We start from the raw sequence: 17,718 nt of genomic DNA, 5'->3' as shown, positions 1-17,718 counted from the left end.
TGGGGTACAATGAATCGGCCAATGCGTGCTAGGAGTGTGAAAAAAAATTAGGTATGTGGTGTATACGTGTATTATTTTACATAACATGATTTTAAAAAACGATGGGAACGCGATAGCACCGGTACACATTCGGGATCCTCCAGTCGAGCCCGCTCTCGATGACAGTGTGTTAAACGAGCTTATGGATGAAGATACGCATTGGAGACTAAAACATGATCTCGTTGAGCATCTCGGAAGAATGGATTACCCCACCTATTGTTGGAATCCGACGAAGAGTAGTAATTTTAGTTAGTTTAATCTAGTTTATTTTAAGTATTTTTAATTAATGTAATTTTTTTATTTTTAATTTAATGTAATGTTTTTTTTTAATTTGTTGTACTTTTATTAATTAAGTGGTTTAAAAAAAAAGCAAAAAAATTAGTTTACCCCCATGGCATGAGTGGAAACCATCTGTTATCTTTTTTGGGCAATAGTGGTGTATGAAAGGGGAATTGACATGGCATATTATGATTGGGTAGGTAAAAATCCCCCCCCCCCCCCAAATCTCATGAAGGGTGCACCCCTCCTGCTATACTATGAGAATTTTATCGGGGTTCTGTAAAACCAACACTTAATAAAGCAGAGATAACTAAAATAAAGTTATAATATGACCAAAAGAATATTGATATATGTTTTATATCGATTGAAAACTATAAAATCGAATATCAGTACAGGTTCCAATAATATCAGTATTGTTTGGTTTGGTTTTGAATTGGTATAATATTTTAATTTGGTCAAATATTTTGATTTGACATTGTCTAATTATTGAATTTGGTTTTTCATATGTTAGGTTGTTCATATATGGGTGAGTTTATATAAACCGTAAGAGTTGGTCTAAATTCATAAGAGTTGCATGTTCAAATGTTTGCATATATGGATATCCAATTTCCATTTTCTCCCATTTTCTTCTCAAGTGGCCTCCTCCTCTTCTTTGTAATAATCATTGTGTTCAAAAACTTCAACTCACTTGATTCAAACAAAAACCTTCCTCCACAGCCATGGAAGCTCCCTCTAGTTGGTCACATCCATCATCTCCTGGGAGCACCACCACATCATGCTCTAAGAAACATAGCCCGAAAACTAGGACCAATTGTTCGTCTACAACTCGGCCAAGTCTCTGCTGTCGTAATCTCATCTCCTACTTTGGCAAAAGAGATAATGAAAACTCATGATATCTCTTTTGCAAGCAGGTCCAAGCTTCTTAATGTTGAGATCTTGTCGTACAACTACAAGGACATCGCATTCTCCCCTTATGGGGATTACTGGCGACAAACACGTAAGATATGTGTCTTAGAACTTCTAAGTGCAAGAAAAGTTCAATCATTTCGATCTATCCGTGAACAAGAGTCATGGGAGCTAGTTGACTCCATTACTACACAAAGATTAAAAACAGTCAATCTTTCTGACAAGATTTCCACCATGGTTAACACCATCATAACTAGGCTTAGTGTTGGGAGCCGATGCAAGGATCAAGCCGTGCTTGTTGCATTGATTCGAGAGGCCATCCATTTGTCTAGTGGTTTTGATGTTTCTGATCTATTTCCTTCTGTCAAAGTACTACCTCTAGTTACTGGCATAAGTAACAAAATATTGAATATACACAACAAGATGGATGTGATTTTGGAAAACATCATCTTGGAGCACAGAGAAAGTCATGTCAATAGAGCGAGCCACCATGCGAACGAAGAAGATCTTGTTGATGTTCTATTGAGGATCAAAGATGAAGGTGGTCTTGAGTTTCCTTTAAGTTTTGACAACATCAAAGCAGTCATACTGGTTCGTTTATTTTATACTTACTTTACAGTTTTAACATGGGGAAGGTTAACGTATAAAATCACCTTATCGTACAATGCGTACGCGAGCATTTTAACCACACATATGATATAACCTATGCTTTCAATTGAACGTAGTAACATAATAGTAATTAAAACAAATATTTTAGATCCCTCATCATGTTCCTTTTATATATATAAACAATTCTAGAAATATGATTTTAAATATGTGCGAAAAAAAACTGAATAATTATGTCTAAAAAAGAGAAAAGAAAATCGTAATGTCAAAAAAAAAAAATAAAGAGAAAAGAAAATCATAATACGTATAAATTACTTTACTGCCTATTTTTAAAGTTGACATAGGGCTCTAAATGGTATAAACAGAGATTCTTCCCAATGGATTAAGTTAAATATAATACGTTTGAAAATATAAATAAGGTTAAATTCTTGACATTAATAAAACCCTCAAATTAAGTTCGTTTTTATGGTTAACTTATAAAAAAACTAGGTTATAACCCCGTATATTACACGGGTTAAATAAATGTAATTTTATATACCAAATAATAAAAAATATATATATATATCTTTAAAAATCTCATTTATTAGACGGGTTGAATAAATGTAATTTTATATACCAAATAATAAAACAATATATATTTAGAAATCTTGTTTATTAAATGGGTTGAATAAATGTAATTTTATACATTAAATAATAAAAAAAAGTTGTATTTTAAGAACCCCGTGTATTGTACGGGTTAAGTAAATTTAATTTTATATATTAAATAATGAAAAAAAGTTACATTTTTAAGAACCTCATGTGTTATACGGGTTGAGCACATGTAATTTAATATATCAAACAATAAAAAAGTTATATCTTTATAAACCCTATGTATTATATGGATTGAATTAATTCAAACAATATTGTATTACACTAATATAATTTTGTATAGTAAAAAATAAAAATGTTATATCTATAAAAAAACCTCGTTTATTACACGGGTTGAATGAATCTAATAAAAATTTATATCTTAAAAAAAACTAACGGATATAGTCGACATACGATGGATGAGGTGATTACGGTGATGGTTCTTATAAATGTCATGTAAACATAGTGATTACCGTATTTGAGTTGAGAGTTGAACACAAAAATAAAAGTATAGAACCAATAAACGTTGATTAATATTTTTGTTTACTCCTTATAAGCATTTTTAATAGGTTCTACCCTTAACTACTTTAGTTTAATAAAATAAATAAATCATTTACATAATATTTTAAAGAGTAAATTACGATTTTGACCCCTGTGGTTATATTACTTTTATCCTTTTAGCCCAAAAAAGAATCTTTTAACATCTCAGCCTCTAACATTTTTTTTTCCTAACCTTTTTTGAACCCCAACGTCTTTTTTAACTATATTGGCTCTTAAAAGTAAATGGATGAGGTTAGTGTTAGGGACTAAATGGGTTAGAAAAAAAGATGTTGGGGGCTCAGATGTTAAAAGATTCCTTTTTAGGTTAAAAGGGTAAAATTGATATAACCACAGGGGTCAAAAATGTAATTTACTCTATTTTAAAATATTATATTATCTCCTATACGAATTATTTAAATTTATGTTAAATTTAATTTTATAATTATCTTTTAATTGATATTAATTATCTATAAAAAATAGATGGCTTTAATGAATGACATGTGTCATTCTATTGGTTTCTTTTATTATATAGTATAGATTAAAAAGGTAGGGTTTCTGAAAACGAAATTGAGTAAAATTTTAAGGAATTAATCAATTACACATGCTTGACACAATGAAACTAATTAACGAGTTAGAGGGTGTTTGGGATTACGTTTTGAAGTGATTATTTGATTATTGCGTTTGTAAAACATAAATAATCTAAAAGTGTTTGGATGAAAAACTGATTATCTGTCTCCAAAACGCAGTTTTGGAGAAGCATGTACCTACATGCTTTTTCAAAACGCAGTTTTGAAAACGCAAAATCTATTTTGAAAACGCATAATCTATTTTGAAAACGCAATATGTTCTTGCAATGACCTTGAAAGCTATGGCGCAGAATATGTTTATAGCAGGCTCTGACACTTCTTCTGTAACAACTGAATGGGCGATGTCAGAGCTAATAAAGAATCCAAGGGTGATGAAGAAAACACAAGATGAACTCAGACGTGTACTTAAAGGAAAGACAAAAATCCACGAGTCAGATATTGAAGAACTAGACTACCTTAAACTAGTCATTAAGGAAACTTTAAGGTTGCATCCTCCGCTTCCTTTTTTGGTTCCTAGAGAGTGTCGGGAAGATTGTGAAATAGGAGGATTCCATATTCCCGTCAAAACTAAAGTTCTAATCAACACGTGGATGATGGGACAAGATCCGGATTATTGGCTTGACCCTCAGAGTTTCATACCTGAGAGGTTTAGTGAGAGTTCTGTTAACATGATGGGAGCAAATTTTGAATATCTTCCGTTCGGGTCTGGAAGAAGAATGTGTCCGGCCATGCTCTTAGGCTTGGCTAATGTGGAGCTTCCACTCGCTATGCTACTCTACCACTTCGATTGGAAACTTCCACATGGACAAACATATGAAGATTTTGATATGTTTGAGTCTTTTGGAGCTACTTTAAAACGAAAGAACGACTTGCTTTTAGTTCCACATCCTTACAACACCAAATATTAGTGCATTTTGTATCGTAATCGTTTGTTTCTTTTCAATTTGGGCTCTTTAAAAGTAAAAATATTGTCCTCCATGAATAATTTAAACCTTTTATCAGGTTTTTGTAAAAACCTTTTGTCAGGTTTTTGTAGTCATTTGGTTGCAATAAATTATTTATGATATTGGAAGCTAGACAAACCGATCCACCAATAGAATAATTCGAAAGGGATATATTTTGTCACCATCACCACAATCCCCAAACATTTTTTTTTTTCGACTGAAATCAAAGTAACTAAAGGTTTTATTTGATAACTTTTTTTTTTTTTAGTTTATTGGGTGACGACGGGGGTAGCTCAAGGTCAAATAAAATGACTAATATGCAAGAGCTTAAAAGGTTGAAAGGTTCATCGGATGAAAAGCTGTAAAGTGAGAAAAGCGAGGAACAGTAATCAGTCACATCTGAGAACTCACCTCACCAACTCACGCCCACAAACTCAGAGCAGGTCTGCACAAGTACACTCTATTAACCAGGGGTCCAAAGCCTTCAACCCCAAAAGGGGAAACCCTCCATTGCAAACAGGGTTCGCTAGTCTTGTATATGCCATTTCAGGAGATGTCTTCCCCTATAAGAAGACAACTCATTTTCACTCCTGAGACATTCCGAAACACGGAGATTCCTTAATCTCTGGTCATTCAAAGAGTACTTGATCACTTCCAAGTTACTCTTCATCACATTCATCACACACTCATTCTATTTGCTTTCTTTTCTGGATTCGAGCTTGCCTCGAAGAAGGAACTTCAAAGCAAATAACAATTACATACTAGTGAACCTCCTTCCACGCTTTGCAAACGTGGAGGGACCCCGCGACCTGCGTTATGCAAAACTGAACCCTTCAGCCCTTTTGCCTAACCAACTCAGCTACCATCCTTGGTCTCGTGTTGGTTGCATCAACAAGTTGGCGCCCACCGTGGGGCTATGCCGCTGTTTCTTCTCAAAAAAGACCTAGTAGTGTAGCTCCTTTCACTCAAAACCACCATGTCAGAAAGTGGATCCCCGGGAGAGGTGAACCAGATCCCTAACACCTCCGCCCCGGGTAGTGGCCTAGCTCACACAACTATAACAACACCATTTTCAACTCCGGGGAGTACACCCGAGTTCCTTACCTTCAACACACCAACCCCATCCAGATCTGGGGCTCCGTCTCCCAACGTTGGTGTGTCGGACACCCCAGCACGTGTTGAACTTACCCCCCGAGGGGGTCGCTAATAACTTTCTCGAGTTAAGGTCACTTCTTAACCAGCATGTGAGTAGAGAAAGGGAAAAGGGGGTAAGGATTCGTCTAGATTACGACGAACCTGAGCCAACGTTGTCTCCTGGGCCACCCCTACCACCCTTTGTTACAAGAGGTGAGGCTGGTCCCAGCAACCCTTCAAACTCTCATCCTTATCTATCCACAACATTCAAATCCAACTGTTCATCCTATTCTCTCTTCCCAACCAATTGCTAGTGGCACTCCTCTGGGACACGAGTTAACACTTGATCAACTCCTACAGTCCCCGGTGACCAGCTGTCCCACTTCTCTAACTACCACGTGGGAGCAAGCTCTGTCTGTGCTCCCTTTAGCACGAAGTGCTGTTACTAGCACCCCTCTCGGGGTAAACTGCTCAGTTGGTCTAGGAAGCCTTCAGGGTTTCAATCTCATACCTAACATGATGTCACAGATGATGGCCAACTTCCCATGGCAACACTTCATCAATCAAGTGCTAGCCACCTATGGGAACCATGGCAATAGCAACAATGTAGGGACAAGACCTGAAGAAGACTTGGCTAAACCTTACAAGCCAAGTAACCTTTCCTGCTTCTCAAGGCAGATAGCTGATTATGATTTTCAGTCAAAGATCAAGATGCCAGCCCACATCAGAACGTATGATGGGACTGAAGATCCCGAAGATCATCTCCAGATCTTCAATGGTGCCGCTCGAATAGAAAAATGGTCAAATGCTGAATGTTGTCTAATGTTCATGCAGACTCTTGTTGGATCCGCCAGAATCTGGTTCAACGACCTACCTGCTCAAAGCATTCGAAGCTTTGATGATCTCAGCAGAGGTTTTCTGGCAAACTTCTCCCAACAAAGGCGATACGTTAAGGACGCAACAGTAATCTTCCAGATAAAACAACGCGACGATGAAAGCCTTCGGGCATTCATTGAACGGTACAAGAAAGAAGGGCTAACCTATGTAGGGGCTGACGAGAAAATGAGAGTGGCCGGTTTTATGAACGCCATAACCTCCAAATATCTCACACGAGATTTCAACAAATCTCTACCCAAAACCTTGGAGGAAGCCCTTGAAAGGGCCGAAGCTCACATTCGGGGAGAGGAAGCTGTGGATATCAAAGAACAAAGGAAAAAGGGGGTCTGGCTGGCGAAGCAGTAGCCCAGCCAGAAAGAGAGGAAACTTTAACTCTTACGACAGACGCCCAAAGGGTTCAGACCCTCGAAGGGTTGAAGGACGAAACCCTTCAGGCAAAGATAAAGGCATGAGTTTCACTCCCCTCACCAAAACCCCTCAAGAAATCCTGGCAACGGAAGAAGTCAAGCAAAACTTTAGACCTCCCAGGCCTCTCCCCAAGAGTCGAAAAAATGAGAACTCCACGCAGTTCTGTGAGTTCCATGAAGAAAAGGGACATCACACCAATGATTGCTTCCAACTAAAAAAGAGAATTGAAGAGGCCGTTAAGTCAGGAGAGCTCGCTCATTTGGTAAAGGGGGTTCGAGACAAGATGGCTGAAGGCAAAGGGAAGGAAGTTAACATGGTGTATTCTGATGAAAAGGTTCCTTACAAGAAGCGGCGGTTGGAAGATTGGGAGCTTCAGTGTGTCTGCTTCCCCCCAACAAGGAAGGACCCACTTCCTGGTCCCCTTGTGGTTGAAGCCACCGTGGGCACATTACAAACATGTAAAGCATACATAGACACGGGAGCAGCCACTGAAATCATGTTTGAGAAATTCTTCAACCGATTAAGCGAGGAGGAACGTTCAAGGCTTCAACCCTCTGGAACCTCCATAAAAGGTATCGCCGATATAACCTTGAAGCCTTTGGGGCAGATAACCCTTGATGTTTGTTTTAAGGAGGGATCAAAAGAAAGAACCCGATCACTGGCCTTTGTGGTTATCAACATCCCTTCCAACTATGACGTAATCATAGGGAGGCCTGGACAATGTGCATTTTACATGGCAGTGTCTGTCGGCCATGGCACAGTCAAATTTCCTACTGAAAGAGGGATAGCAACCCTTCAACCCTCTCAGGAAGCTTACCTGATCGAAGATGAAAGCTCAAATGGTGAGAAAAACAAGCAAGGGTTAGTCATAAACCCTAAATACCCTGAGCAACGAATAAGGGTCAACCCCAACCTTTCCCAAGAGACTCTTTCATACCTTAAAAAGCTGCTGAAGCATCACAGTGATGTGTTTGCCTGGTCTCCTGAAGATATGACTGGGATCCCCCGAAGCATTGCTGAACACGAGTTAAGAATACCACCGGATGTCAAGCCGGTGGTTCAAAAGAAAAGAAGCCTGGCACCCGAGAGAAGCTTGGCAGCTTGCCAAGAGGTTGAAAAGCTTGTATCAGCTGGCATTCTCCGAGAGGTCAAGTACCAATCATGGATTGCAAATCCTGTTATGGTCAGAAAACCCGACAACTCTTGGAGAATGTGTATAGATTTTAAAGATCTTAACAAGGCTTGTCCCAAAGATTGCTACCCGCTCCCGGAAATTGATCTCAAGGTTGATTCCCTTACGGGGTATCCGTTTAAATGTTTTCTTGATGCATACAAAGGTTATCACCAAATCCTCATGAAGAAGGAGGATGAAGAAAAGACAGCTTTCCACACAGACAAGGGCATTTTTTGTTACCAAAAGATGCCTTTTGGCCTCAAAAATGCAGGTGCCACCTATCAGCGACTCGTTGATAAAGCCTTTGAAGACCAAATCGGTAGAAACATGGAGGCATATGTCGATGACTTGGTGATTAAGAGCAAAACGGAGTACCAAATGCTTGATGATATCCAAGAAACTTTCAAAAACCTTAGAAAGATCAACATGAAGCTCAACCCGGAAAAATGCTCGTTTGGATTCGATGAAGGAAAATTCCTGGGGCACATCGTTGGAAAGCAAAGTATCAAAGCCAACCCTAACAAGGTAAAAGCTGTCCTTGAAGCTAAACCACCGAGAACCAAGAAGGAGGTTGAAAGCTTAAACGGGAAGCTCGCAGCCTTGAAGCGTTTTACCTCAAAACTGGCCGAAAGGTCTCTACCATTCTACAAAACGCTCAAGAACTGCTTAGATAAAAAAGATTTCAGATGGACCGATGAAGCTGAAGAAGCTTTCAATCAAATGAAGCAGCACTTAGCTTCCCTACCTGATATTGCAGCACCAGAAACTGGGGAGCTCATATCGGTGTACCTTTCAGTTACCGACGAAGCCATCAGTGCAGTTCTCACTATTGAAAGAGACAAGGCTCAGGTACCCGTTTATTTTTTCAGCAAAACTCTAAAACTAGCTGAAACCAAATATCCTCCCCTCGAAAAACTCGCTCTAGCCCTGGTTCAAACAGCCAGAAGGCTTAGAAGATACTTCCAAGCACATCCTATACAAGTGGTCACGGACCAACCTGTCAAGAATGTGCTTGAAAAACCTGAGAACTCAGGAAGGCTAGCAAAATGGGCAGTGGAACTAGGTGAACATAACATCACCTACGTCCCACGAAAAGCCATTAAAGCTCAAGTCCTGGCTGACTTCCTAGTTGAAGTCCCAAACCAAACAATTGAAGAAGTAAACACCACAACCGCTGAACCCTCCAACCCTGAAGCCTGGAAATTATTCACTGATGGGGCTTCAAGCGTTGAAGGGTCAGGAGCTGGTTTAGTCCTAATCAACCCTGAGGGGCTAGAATTCACATATGCTCTCCGTTTTAATTTTCAGACCACCAATAACGAGGCTGAATATGAAGCATTGATCGCTGGCCTACGACTGGCCAAAGAAATGAAGGTCAAAAAGCTTGAAGTGTTCACAGATTCACTGCTAGTATCAAGCCAAGTTAATGACAACTACGTCGCCAAGGAGCCCAACATGAGAAGGTACAAAGAAAAATCCAAGGAGTTAATGAACACCTTCCAGACATGCAACATCAAACAGATTCCAAGATCCCAAAACAAAAAGGCCGATGCCTTGAGCAAATTGGCATCCCTCACGTTCGCCCACCTCACGAAAAAGGTGTTGGTTGAAGTGTTAAAGGCTCGGTCGATTGATGAATTGGAAGTGCAAGATGTAGTCACCGAGGAAGATCCAAATTGGATGACTCCTATCAAAAAATTCCTTCAAGATAATGAACTACCTAATGATCAAACAGAAGCCGAAAGAGTAAAGATCAAAGCAAGACAATATGTGTTGCAAGGAGGAACCCTCTATAAAAAAGGTTACCTTGCACCCTTGCTAAGATGTGTGGGCCCTGAACAAAGCAAGTATTTGATTAAGGAAGTGCATGAAGGAATATGTGGAGCTCATTTTGGAGCTAGGTCGGTGGTTGCAAAGCTCATGAACCTTGGATACTTCTGGCCATCAATGCATCGTGACACCGTTGAGCAATTGAAGAAATGTGATGCCTGTCAAATCCATTCCCCAATACCAAAAAGTCCCAAACATGACCTGGTTCCCATAACCTCGGCATGGCCATTCCATAAATGGGGAATGAACATTGTTGGGCCATTCCCTCCAAGCAAAGGGGGAGTAAAATTCCTATTGGTAGCAATTGACTACTTCAGCAAATGGCCAGAGGTTAAACCCCTTGCCAAGATCACAGGAAAGCAAGTCATAGACTTTGTTTGGGAAAATATCATCTGCCTCTATGGGCTGCCAGGGGTAATTGTCACCGATAATGGGAAACAATTTGCCGAGAAACCCTTCAGCCTTTGGTGCAAGGAATACAGGATCAACCAAATCTTCAGCTCAGTGGCTTACCCGCAGTCAAACGGCCAGGTTGAAAGGACCACCAGAAGCATAGTGGAAGGCATCAAAACAAGATTGGGGAGGTATGAAAGTAATTGGCTTGAAGAATTGCCTAGCGTTTTATGGGCAATTAGAACAACAGAAAAAGCAAGTCACAAGAAAACACCTTACAGCTTGGTATTTGGATCCGAGGCCGTAATCCCCGCTGAAATAGGAGTTGTAACCCAACGAATTGTCAACATGGATCCCGAAGTAAACCAGCAAGAGACCATGTTGAACTTACAACTCCTAGAGGAGGCCCGAGATCAAGCAGCAATACAAGAAGCCAAATACAAGCAAAAGATGGAAGCCTACTACAACAAGAAGGTCAAGAACGAACGATTCAGGCCAGGGGATCTAGTCCTCAGAAACAACGAAGCTAGCAAAAAAGGAAATCAAGGGAAGCTAGGCCCAAAATGGGAAGGTCCATACACCATCCTCGAAGCACACAAGGGCGGGTCCTATAAGCTGGGAGATCTAGAAGGCAAAAGGCTTCCAAGGCACTGGAACGGAAAAACCCTGAGAAAGTTCTATGTTTAGAAAGTTTGGTTTGTATCAAAACAAAAACCTTTTGTAAAAGCAGATACTGCTTAAATGAATGAAGTCATTTTATCAAACTTGTCTTTCTATCCTAATATCAGGTTGAGAACCTAGCAAAAAACTCCATGGCAAGGGCCATGTAAGGGGATGAGCTCCCAAGCCATATCGCTCAATAGGTTCAAGGGTTGAATGGACCTATATAAGGGGTGAGTTCCTAGATCAATACAACTCCATGAGATTTATTAAGAAAAAACAATAATGTCTCATAGACAGGTTTGAACAGCCTACACCAATCGTTCCTTAAGTCTTAGAAACATAATCAACAAATAGACTTACGAAATCAACTAAAACTACAAAGAAATAAGGAAAAGGATAGATACTACGTCTTGATGTTAATAAACACTAAGGTAAAGTGTCTGCAGCACGGAACCCTTTAAAGTGTAAAAAACATAAAGACAAAGTAAACAAAGACAAGGCAAGAAAATAAAAATAACTGACAAGAATAAACAAACTTATCAATTAAACATGCAAACCAAACCAGAAGCTACCAAGGTTTCAAGCCAACAGAAAATAAGCTCGAAAGGTTAAAGGCTTCAACCCATTAACAACTGCACAAAAAGGCTTGAAGGGTTGAAACCCCACAAAACAAACCAAGCAAAATAAGTAAACAAACATAACACCAACAACATAGCAACCATCATACCATAGTTAGGAAGGCCATAAAAGACCTTCAGAAGGAAGTCAAAGCAAGTCCTAGTAACTTGCAAATAAAACTAGTGTTCAAACGGCCATACAGGCCTAACCAACCACAGGAACCTTAAGGGTTCCTAAAAACCTAATATTGTTTAAAACATTACAGACATAAAGTGTTTGCTAAGAAAGCTACGAATAAACATCAGGTAGCAGAAGGCTTGGAACCTTCAACCTTAGACTTCTTGGCTTTCTTAGTCTTCTTCGCCTTAGCACCCTCATCACCACCAACCGCAGAGGTCTCCAAACCAGCATCTTTTGAAGCATCAGGCAAACTTGAGAGGGTATCATCACTATCCCCAGAGTAAGACCTCTTTCTTGACAGGGAACCCAAAACCTCAGCACAAAATTTCTCATTCAACCCCTCAGGCTTCAATTCCTGTAAAACAGATAAAGGCTTACCAAAGCAAGAAGATACTTCATGAATGTAAGGGTAGGTTAGCCTCTCCATCTGCTCAACAGAAGCTTTGAAGATATCAGAAGCCTCGGGGCGAAACATAGGTGATTTCTCCAAGGGTTGTCCAGACTCATGAAGCTTGTAACCAGCGGTAAGGCCTTGATGTTTCCCCAGGTTCAAAAGCTTAGTGTAAACATCACCAAGGGCAGAGTTAAACTCCTTGGAATGTAAAAGGTAAGTGACAACCTGCTGGAAACCATGCTCAATCAACCACTGATTGTCCGCAGTAACTTGGCCAACCGAAGCTTTCAACCCTTCTTTTTCTTCACGAAAAGCTTGTTGCTAAACAGCCAAGGCCTCTCGGTCAGCCTTTAGCTTCAGCAAGTTAGCCTCAAAGCTCTTCCTCAGATCACCCATCTCAATATCATGCATCTTTTTCAAATCATTAACCTCCTTCTGCCACGCTGCTTCCTTCTCTGCAAACCCAGCTATTTCCTTCTTCATTGATGCTAGGGAGGATTTCATCTTATCCTTCTTCTTGGAGAAGTCCTCATATTCCTGCATCCTTTGGCGAAAGCGAGTAATCCCTTGAGGAAGCATAGCAGCAAGGTTACAGGTGGTTAAAACCATGCGAGACAACATGAAGTCATCATCCATCTCAGCAATGGTTTTGTGCACAGAAGGAGGAGCAAGATGACTAAGAGCATCCTCGCAAACAGCAGCATCCTTGAAGGTGTCATCATTCTTCACTAGCCAAGCAGGCACATAAGTACCTTCAGGGTCCAACCCTTCAACGTCCCTGCTTGAAGATTCCTGAACATGGACAACCTTCTTGCCTCGAACCTTCTTACCATGAACAACCAACTCCTTGTCCTTCTCAACACCCGCTTCAACTTGATCCTCCGAAACTTCAATATCATCAGTCAAATCCACTGGCTCAGTAGAAGTGGATTGAGGACCAGCTTTCAACAAACGACGAGAAGATCGGCGAGTTGAAGACTTGGGAGCATTAGACTTGGTAAAACCCTTAACGTTGGCAACACTAGCATAACCCGTGCCCTCAAACCTTTGCTCGGAAGTCCTAACCACAACATTCTCACCCGGAACAGACGGGGCATCCTCAAACACAACATCGGACGTGTCGTCACTCTTGATAAAGTCCAAAGCAGACATAACTGGTAAAAACAAACAAAAGAAAATAAGTCATAAGCAAAGTAAAATAAGAAAAGGCATAAGGGGGAAAATGCATACCAATGCCATTTCTCATTAACACCGGATCCCGATCGGCTTTTCCCCAAATATTACTAACCCCTAAAAGCACTAACAAATGTTCGGGAAAGGAACGAACCCTCGAAGGGCACCCCCGAATAGCTGAAAGAAAAGCATCGTTCAACTCAGATTCAGAAGGCTCCGGATCATTAAGAACAGCATCCGGATGCCTCCACACCATTTTGAAAGGAACGATAGATTCAGAAACCCAGAAAAAGCGATCCTTCCAGGACCCAAGCGTTGTAACCATGGACGAAATAAGACAAGTATCAACCTTTGATGTCTCAAAGGTGAACCAGTCACCATTTTTGGCTAAACGAAAAAACCTCCGAAAGAGCAACAAAGAGGGATCATACCCAAGAGCACGACACAACATTTCAAAGTGCAAAACCCTAGCCATCCCCTTCGGATGAACTTGCCCAAAAGAAACGCGATAATACTCAAGCAAGTTCAAAACGAAAAACGAAAAAGGGTAACGAAGATTAGACCACTGAAAATGACGACAATACAAGGCAATCGAACCAGGGTTTGGTTTGTCAACAGGAACATCGCAAGCAGGGGCAGTTGGGTTAAATTTTTTATCAATACCATACTCCAAACAAAACAAGTCTACTTCCTCTTGTGTCATTCGAGAGAATGACTTTGCTAAATCTTTAAGAGCACCCATTTTTGAAGAAAGTAAAAACGAAAATGGAGAAGAAAACTAACATGAAGGAAGAAACTTGGAAGGATTGTGAGTAAAATGAAAGAGTTTTGCAAAGTATAAAATAAATATGATTTTAAAACAGGGGTAATAAAGGTAAATAAATGGCTCCTGCAAAACCGCCGCCTGACACACATCAATCAAATCAACTGTCAACCGTTTAAAATTCAAAATTTAAAAAGTAACTGCCTCAAGCCTTTCAAGCCTCCAAGCAACGAACCCTTGAAACCTTTAAAACATATGCATAAAAGTCAGAAGTCTTTGAGCATACTACCCCAAAAACCTCTGACTTGGGGGGCTGACGACGGGGGTAGCTCAAGGTCAAATAAAATGACTAATATGCAAGAGCTTAAAAGGTTGAAAGGTTCATCGGATGAAAAGCTGTAAAGTGAGAAAAGCGAGGAACAGTAATCAGTCACATCTGAGAACTCACCTCACCAACTCACGCCCACAAACTCAGAGCAGGTCTGCACAAGTACACTCTATTAACCAGGGGTCCAAAGCCTTCAACCCCAAAAGGGGAAACCCTCCATTGCAAACAGGGTTCGCTAGTCTTGTATATGCCATTTCAGGAGATGTCTTCCCCTATAAGAAGACAACTCATTTTCACTCCTGAGACATTCCGAAACACAGAGATTCCTTAATCTCTGGTCATTCAAAGAGTACTTGATCACTTCCAAGTTACTCTTCATCACATTCATCACACACTCATTCTATTTGCTTTCTTTTCTGGATTCGAGCTTGCCTCGAAGAAGGAACTTCAAAGCAAATAACAATTACATACTAGTGAACCTCCTTCCACGCTTTGCAAACGTGGAGGGACCCCGCGACCTGCGTTAGGCAAAACTGAACCCTTCAGCCCTTTTGCCTAACCAACTCAGCTACCATCCTTGGTCTCGTGTTGGTTGCATCAACATTGGGAATTTAATATAACCAGAAAACTTGTTAAGTTACATCAAAACAGAAGGTAGACGGGCGACAAGCTACGCCGCCAACCCTTTCTGAATTGCAAACCCCAACCTCCCGAACACAAACCCCTGCCCCCTTGGGGTCGAACAATTGCTGTGGATAACTCGTTGAACCCTTGTCAAGAAGTTGATGGCTTCTGGCGCTAGGGAGCCAAAAGTATCAAAGGCAAAAGGGATAAAGACATGTTGGTTCTCTGCGCAAGCTTTAGCGTGCTTATCCACTTTCTTTGATTCTGCCTTTCTTGCTGCTAGTCCAGCTACAAACCCGTTTTCCCTTAAACCAACCAAAGGGGAAACCCCCGTGAGGTCTACACAAGCATGTTTCCCCCCAACCCAGCCAAAGACGAGCAGATCCGCTGGTCGCAGAGTAGATCTCCCTTCCATAGGGTCCGTGAGGAAATTCACAGGGGCCTCTTTCTTAGCAGAAATCACAGCTCTTCTTAAGATGTCCCCCAAAACATCTCGCACCCAGTCATGCCGATATTTAAACCCAGGGAGCTCTTTACAGTGAACTGCGTGCTCCCCATATTTATCCATACAAGCTTTACGACATATCGGGCAGGTTTCATCTTCTGGGTACATAGGGATCATTAGCCGGTAATTGAGAATGGTTCTATATTCTACTGCCGACATGCATTGTCCTAACCCCTCAATCGGGATAACGGTCAAAAATTCCTGAGCATGGGGACCCTTCAGACACTCAAACACGACCTTCTGGCGGGGTGACAAATCAAAAGCTTCTCCCAGGCTTTGAGCGATTTTGCTAAAAAGTGCATTCGCCAAAGTTTTTTGCAGCTTCGAGGGGGCGGTGTCCTTATTAGAGAAACCGCCAATATCCAAGTCTGGGAGAGAGACATTTAAGCGTTCGAGCGCTTGTTGATAGTCTGGGTCAAGCCCGACGACCCCACCGTTTCGAAGGATATGATCCTGTAGTTCCCAAGACTGAGCTCTAGACGCCACAAAGGCATAAGCCCCAACATCTCGGGCTGATAAGAGGCCCAAACCACCTAGACGCATTGGCAAAGATGCTAGACGCCACTGGAGGTCACCAAAGAAGGGGTCGCCACCCACTACTATGTCTTCTATAGCCTTTCTAAGGCCATCATCGAACCGAGATACTGCATCCTCCGTCAAATGGGGTTGACAAGTCCGCAGCCCAAAAAGCAACTTAGCAACACCCATGCACGACCTTAGCAGGAGGAGTTCACATTGGGGATCCCTCAGGCAGGGTAAGAGTTTCATAAGGTCAACCTCCCCCGAGGCCCGCCGCCCTGCCAACTCTCCAATAAAGCTAGGATCTCGACTAACAGCTCCACCAAGGAGCTTAACCCCCTTCTCTGGTCTACCGATCCCTCTCGGGAAAAGCCCGTCCTGAACTTTCTGGTCGTCGCATGTCGGCCAATAAACCTCTGTTTTCTTAATATTGAGATAAAGCCCTAGAGATGGCCCCTCCTCGTTGATGATGTCTAAGGCCTTAGCAACCTCAGAGGCATTGCCGATAATCGTCCCATCATCCAAATACCAAGCATGAAACGGGAGTTTACAACGGTTCTGAACTCGGAGAATAAGGGGGTGTAAGGCGAGGGCAAAGAGAAGGGGCCCCAAAGGATCTCCTTGTTGAACTCCGGTAGTAGCCCCAATACACTCGTTACCAACATACAATCTAGCAGGCTGAGCGTAAAGAAATTGGACCCACTGATAGATTGACGGGCAACACTGATGAACCTCTTGGAGAAAGGCTGTGCGGTCGACCGTGTTAAAAGCATTGGAGAAATCCACAGTAAGCAAGGCTAAGGAACCATCTGCATGAAACGAGTTGAGAAACCTGTTTGCACTGTGAAGTACCGCCTCTGCCCCATTTGGCATCCCCACCCCAAACTGATAGTCACCTAAGTATTGGGCCATTTCTTTCCCGACCTTCTTCATCGCCACCTTGGAAACCAACCTTCGCCAAATACCCCCCACAGCAATAGGCCGAATTCCTTTATCAGGTTTCAATAAGGGGGTGAGGGGGGCCGAGGCAACAAACTCAGCAAGCACCATAGGGCAGGATCCCCCAAGCCATAAGTTAACAACTTCAGTAATGCTCGTAAGCAAACCTGAGGAAGTCACCGAGCCCTCGCCACCAATAGCATCTAACAGGTGTTGGGCCCGCATCCCGTCTCTACCGCATGATGTCCCTTTAGGAAATGATCGAATACATTTGAGCACACAATCCCCATCAACAACAAGAGTGGGTTGGGCCAAAGGGTTGGAAGGCAATGACGGGGGCGACACCACTGGGTGTTTATCAATAAGAGCTTTCAAGGTCGAATCACCTAGAGGGGCAACTCCACTAGAGCATAGGACCTTAACCGCAGCCGTGAAATGTCCATCCCTGACTTTCCGAAGACATTGCTTAATATTAGGGTCCCTTTCTTTTTCTTCCTCTTTCCTGCATTCTCCCCTAGGGGCCCCCGTCTCCCCCACGCTATCCAATAGGGAAGCGACCAAATCATCAAACCCAGACCCATCTTTCCACACTGTAAGCGCGTGCAAGATGTTACTACACTGTAGAGATTTCCTATTCCCTGATCTCCG

At 41.7% G+C, this 17,718-nt stretch overlaps 1 protein-coding gene across 1 annotated transcript; it reads left to right on the top strand.

Annotated features, from left to right (window-relative positions):
* Positions 1-912: 912 nt before the first annotated feature.
* On the top strand, positions 913-4,555 carry LOC110945103 (cytochrome P450 71AV8). Its single transcript, XM_022186744.2, has 2 exons — positions 913-1,815; positions 3,875-4,555. The coding sequence occupies exons 1-2, from the start codon at positions 913-915 to the stop codon at positions 4,490-4,492; spliced, it is 1,521 nt and encodes a 506-aa protein (XP_022042436.2). The 3' UTR covers positions 4,493-4,555.
* The last annotated feature ends 13,163 nt before the right edge of the window (positions 4,556-17,718 follow it).

This window comes from Helianthus annuus, chromosome 1, assembly GCF_002127325.2.
Source record: "Helianthus annuus cultivar XRQ/B chromosome 1, HanXRQr2.0-SUNRISE, whole genome shotgun sequence".
NCBI lineage: Eukaryota > Viridiplantae > Streptophyta > Magnoliopsida > Asterales > Asteraceae > Helianthus > Helianthus annuus.
Note: the sequence above shows the minus strand (reverse complement) of the source record. Positions and strands in the feature narration are given on the sequence as shown.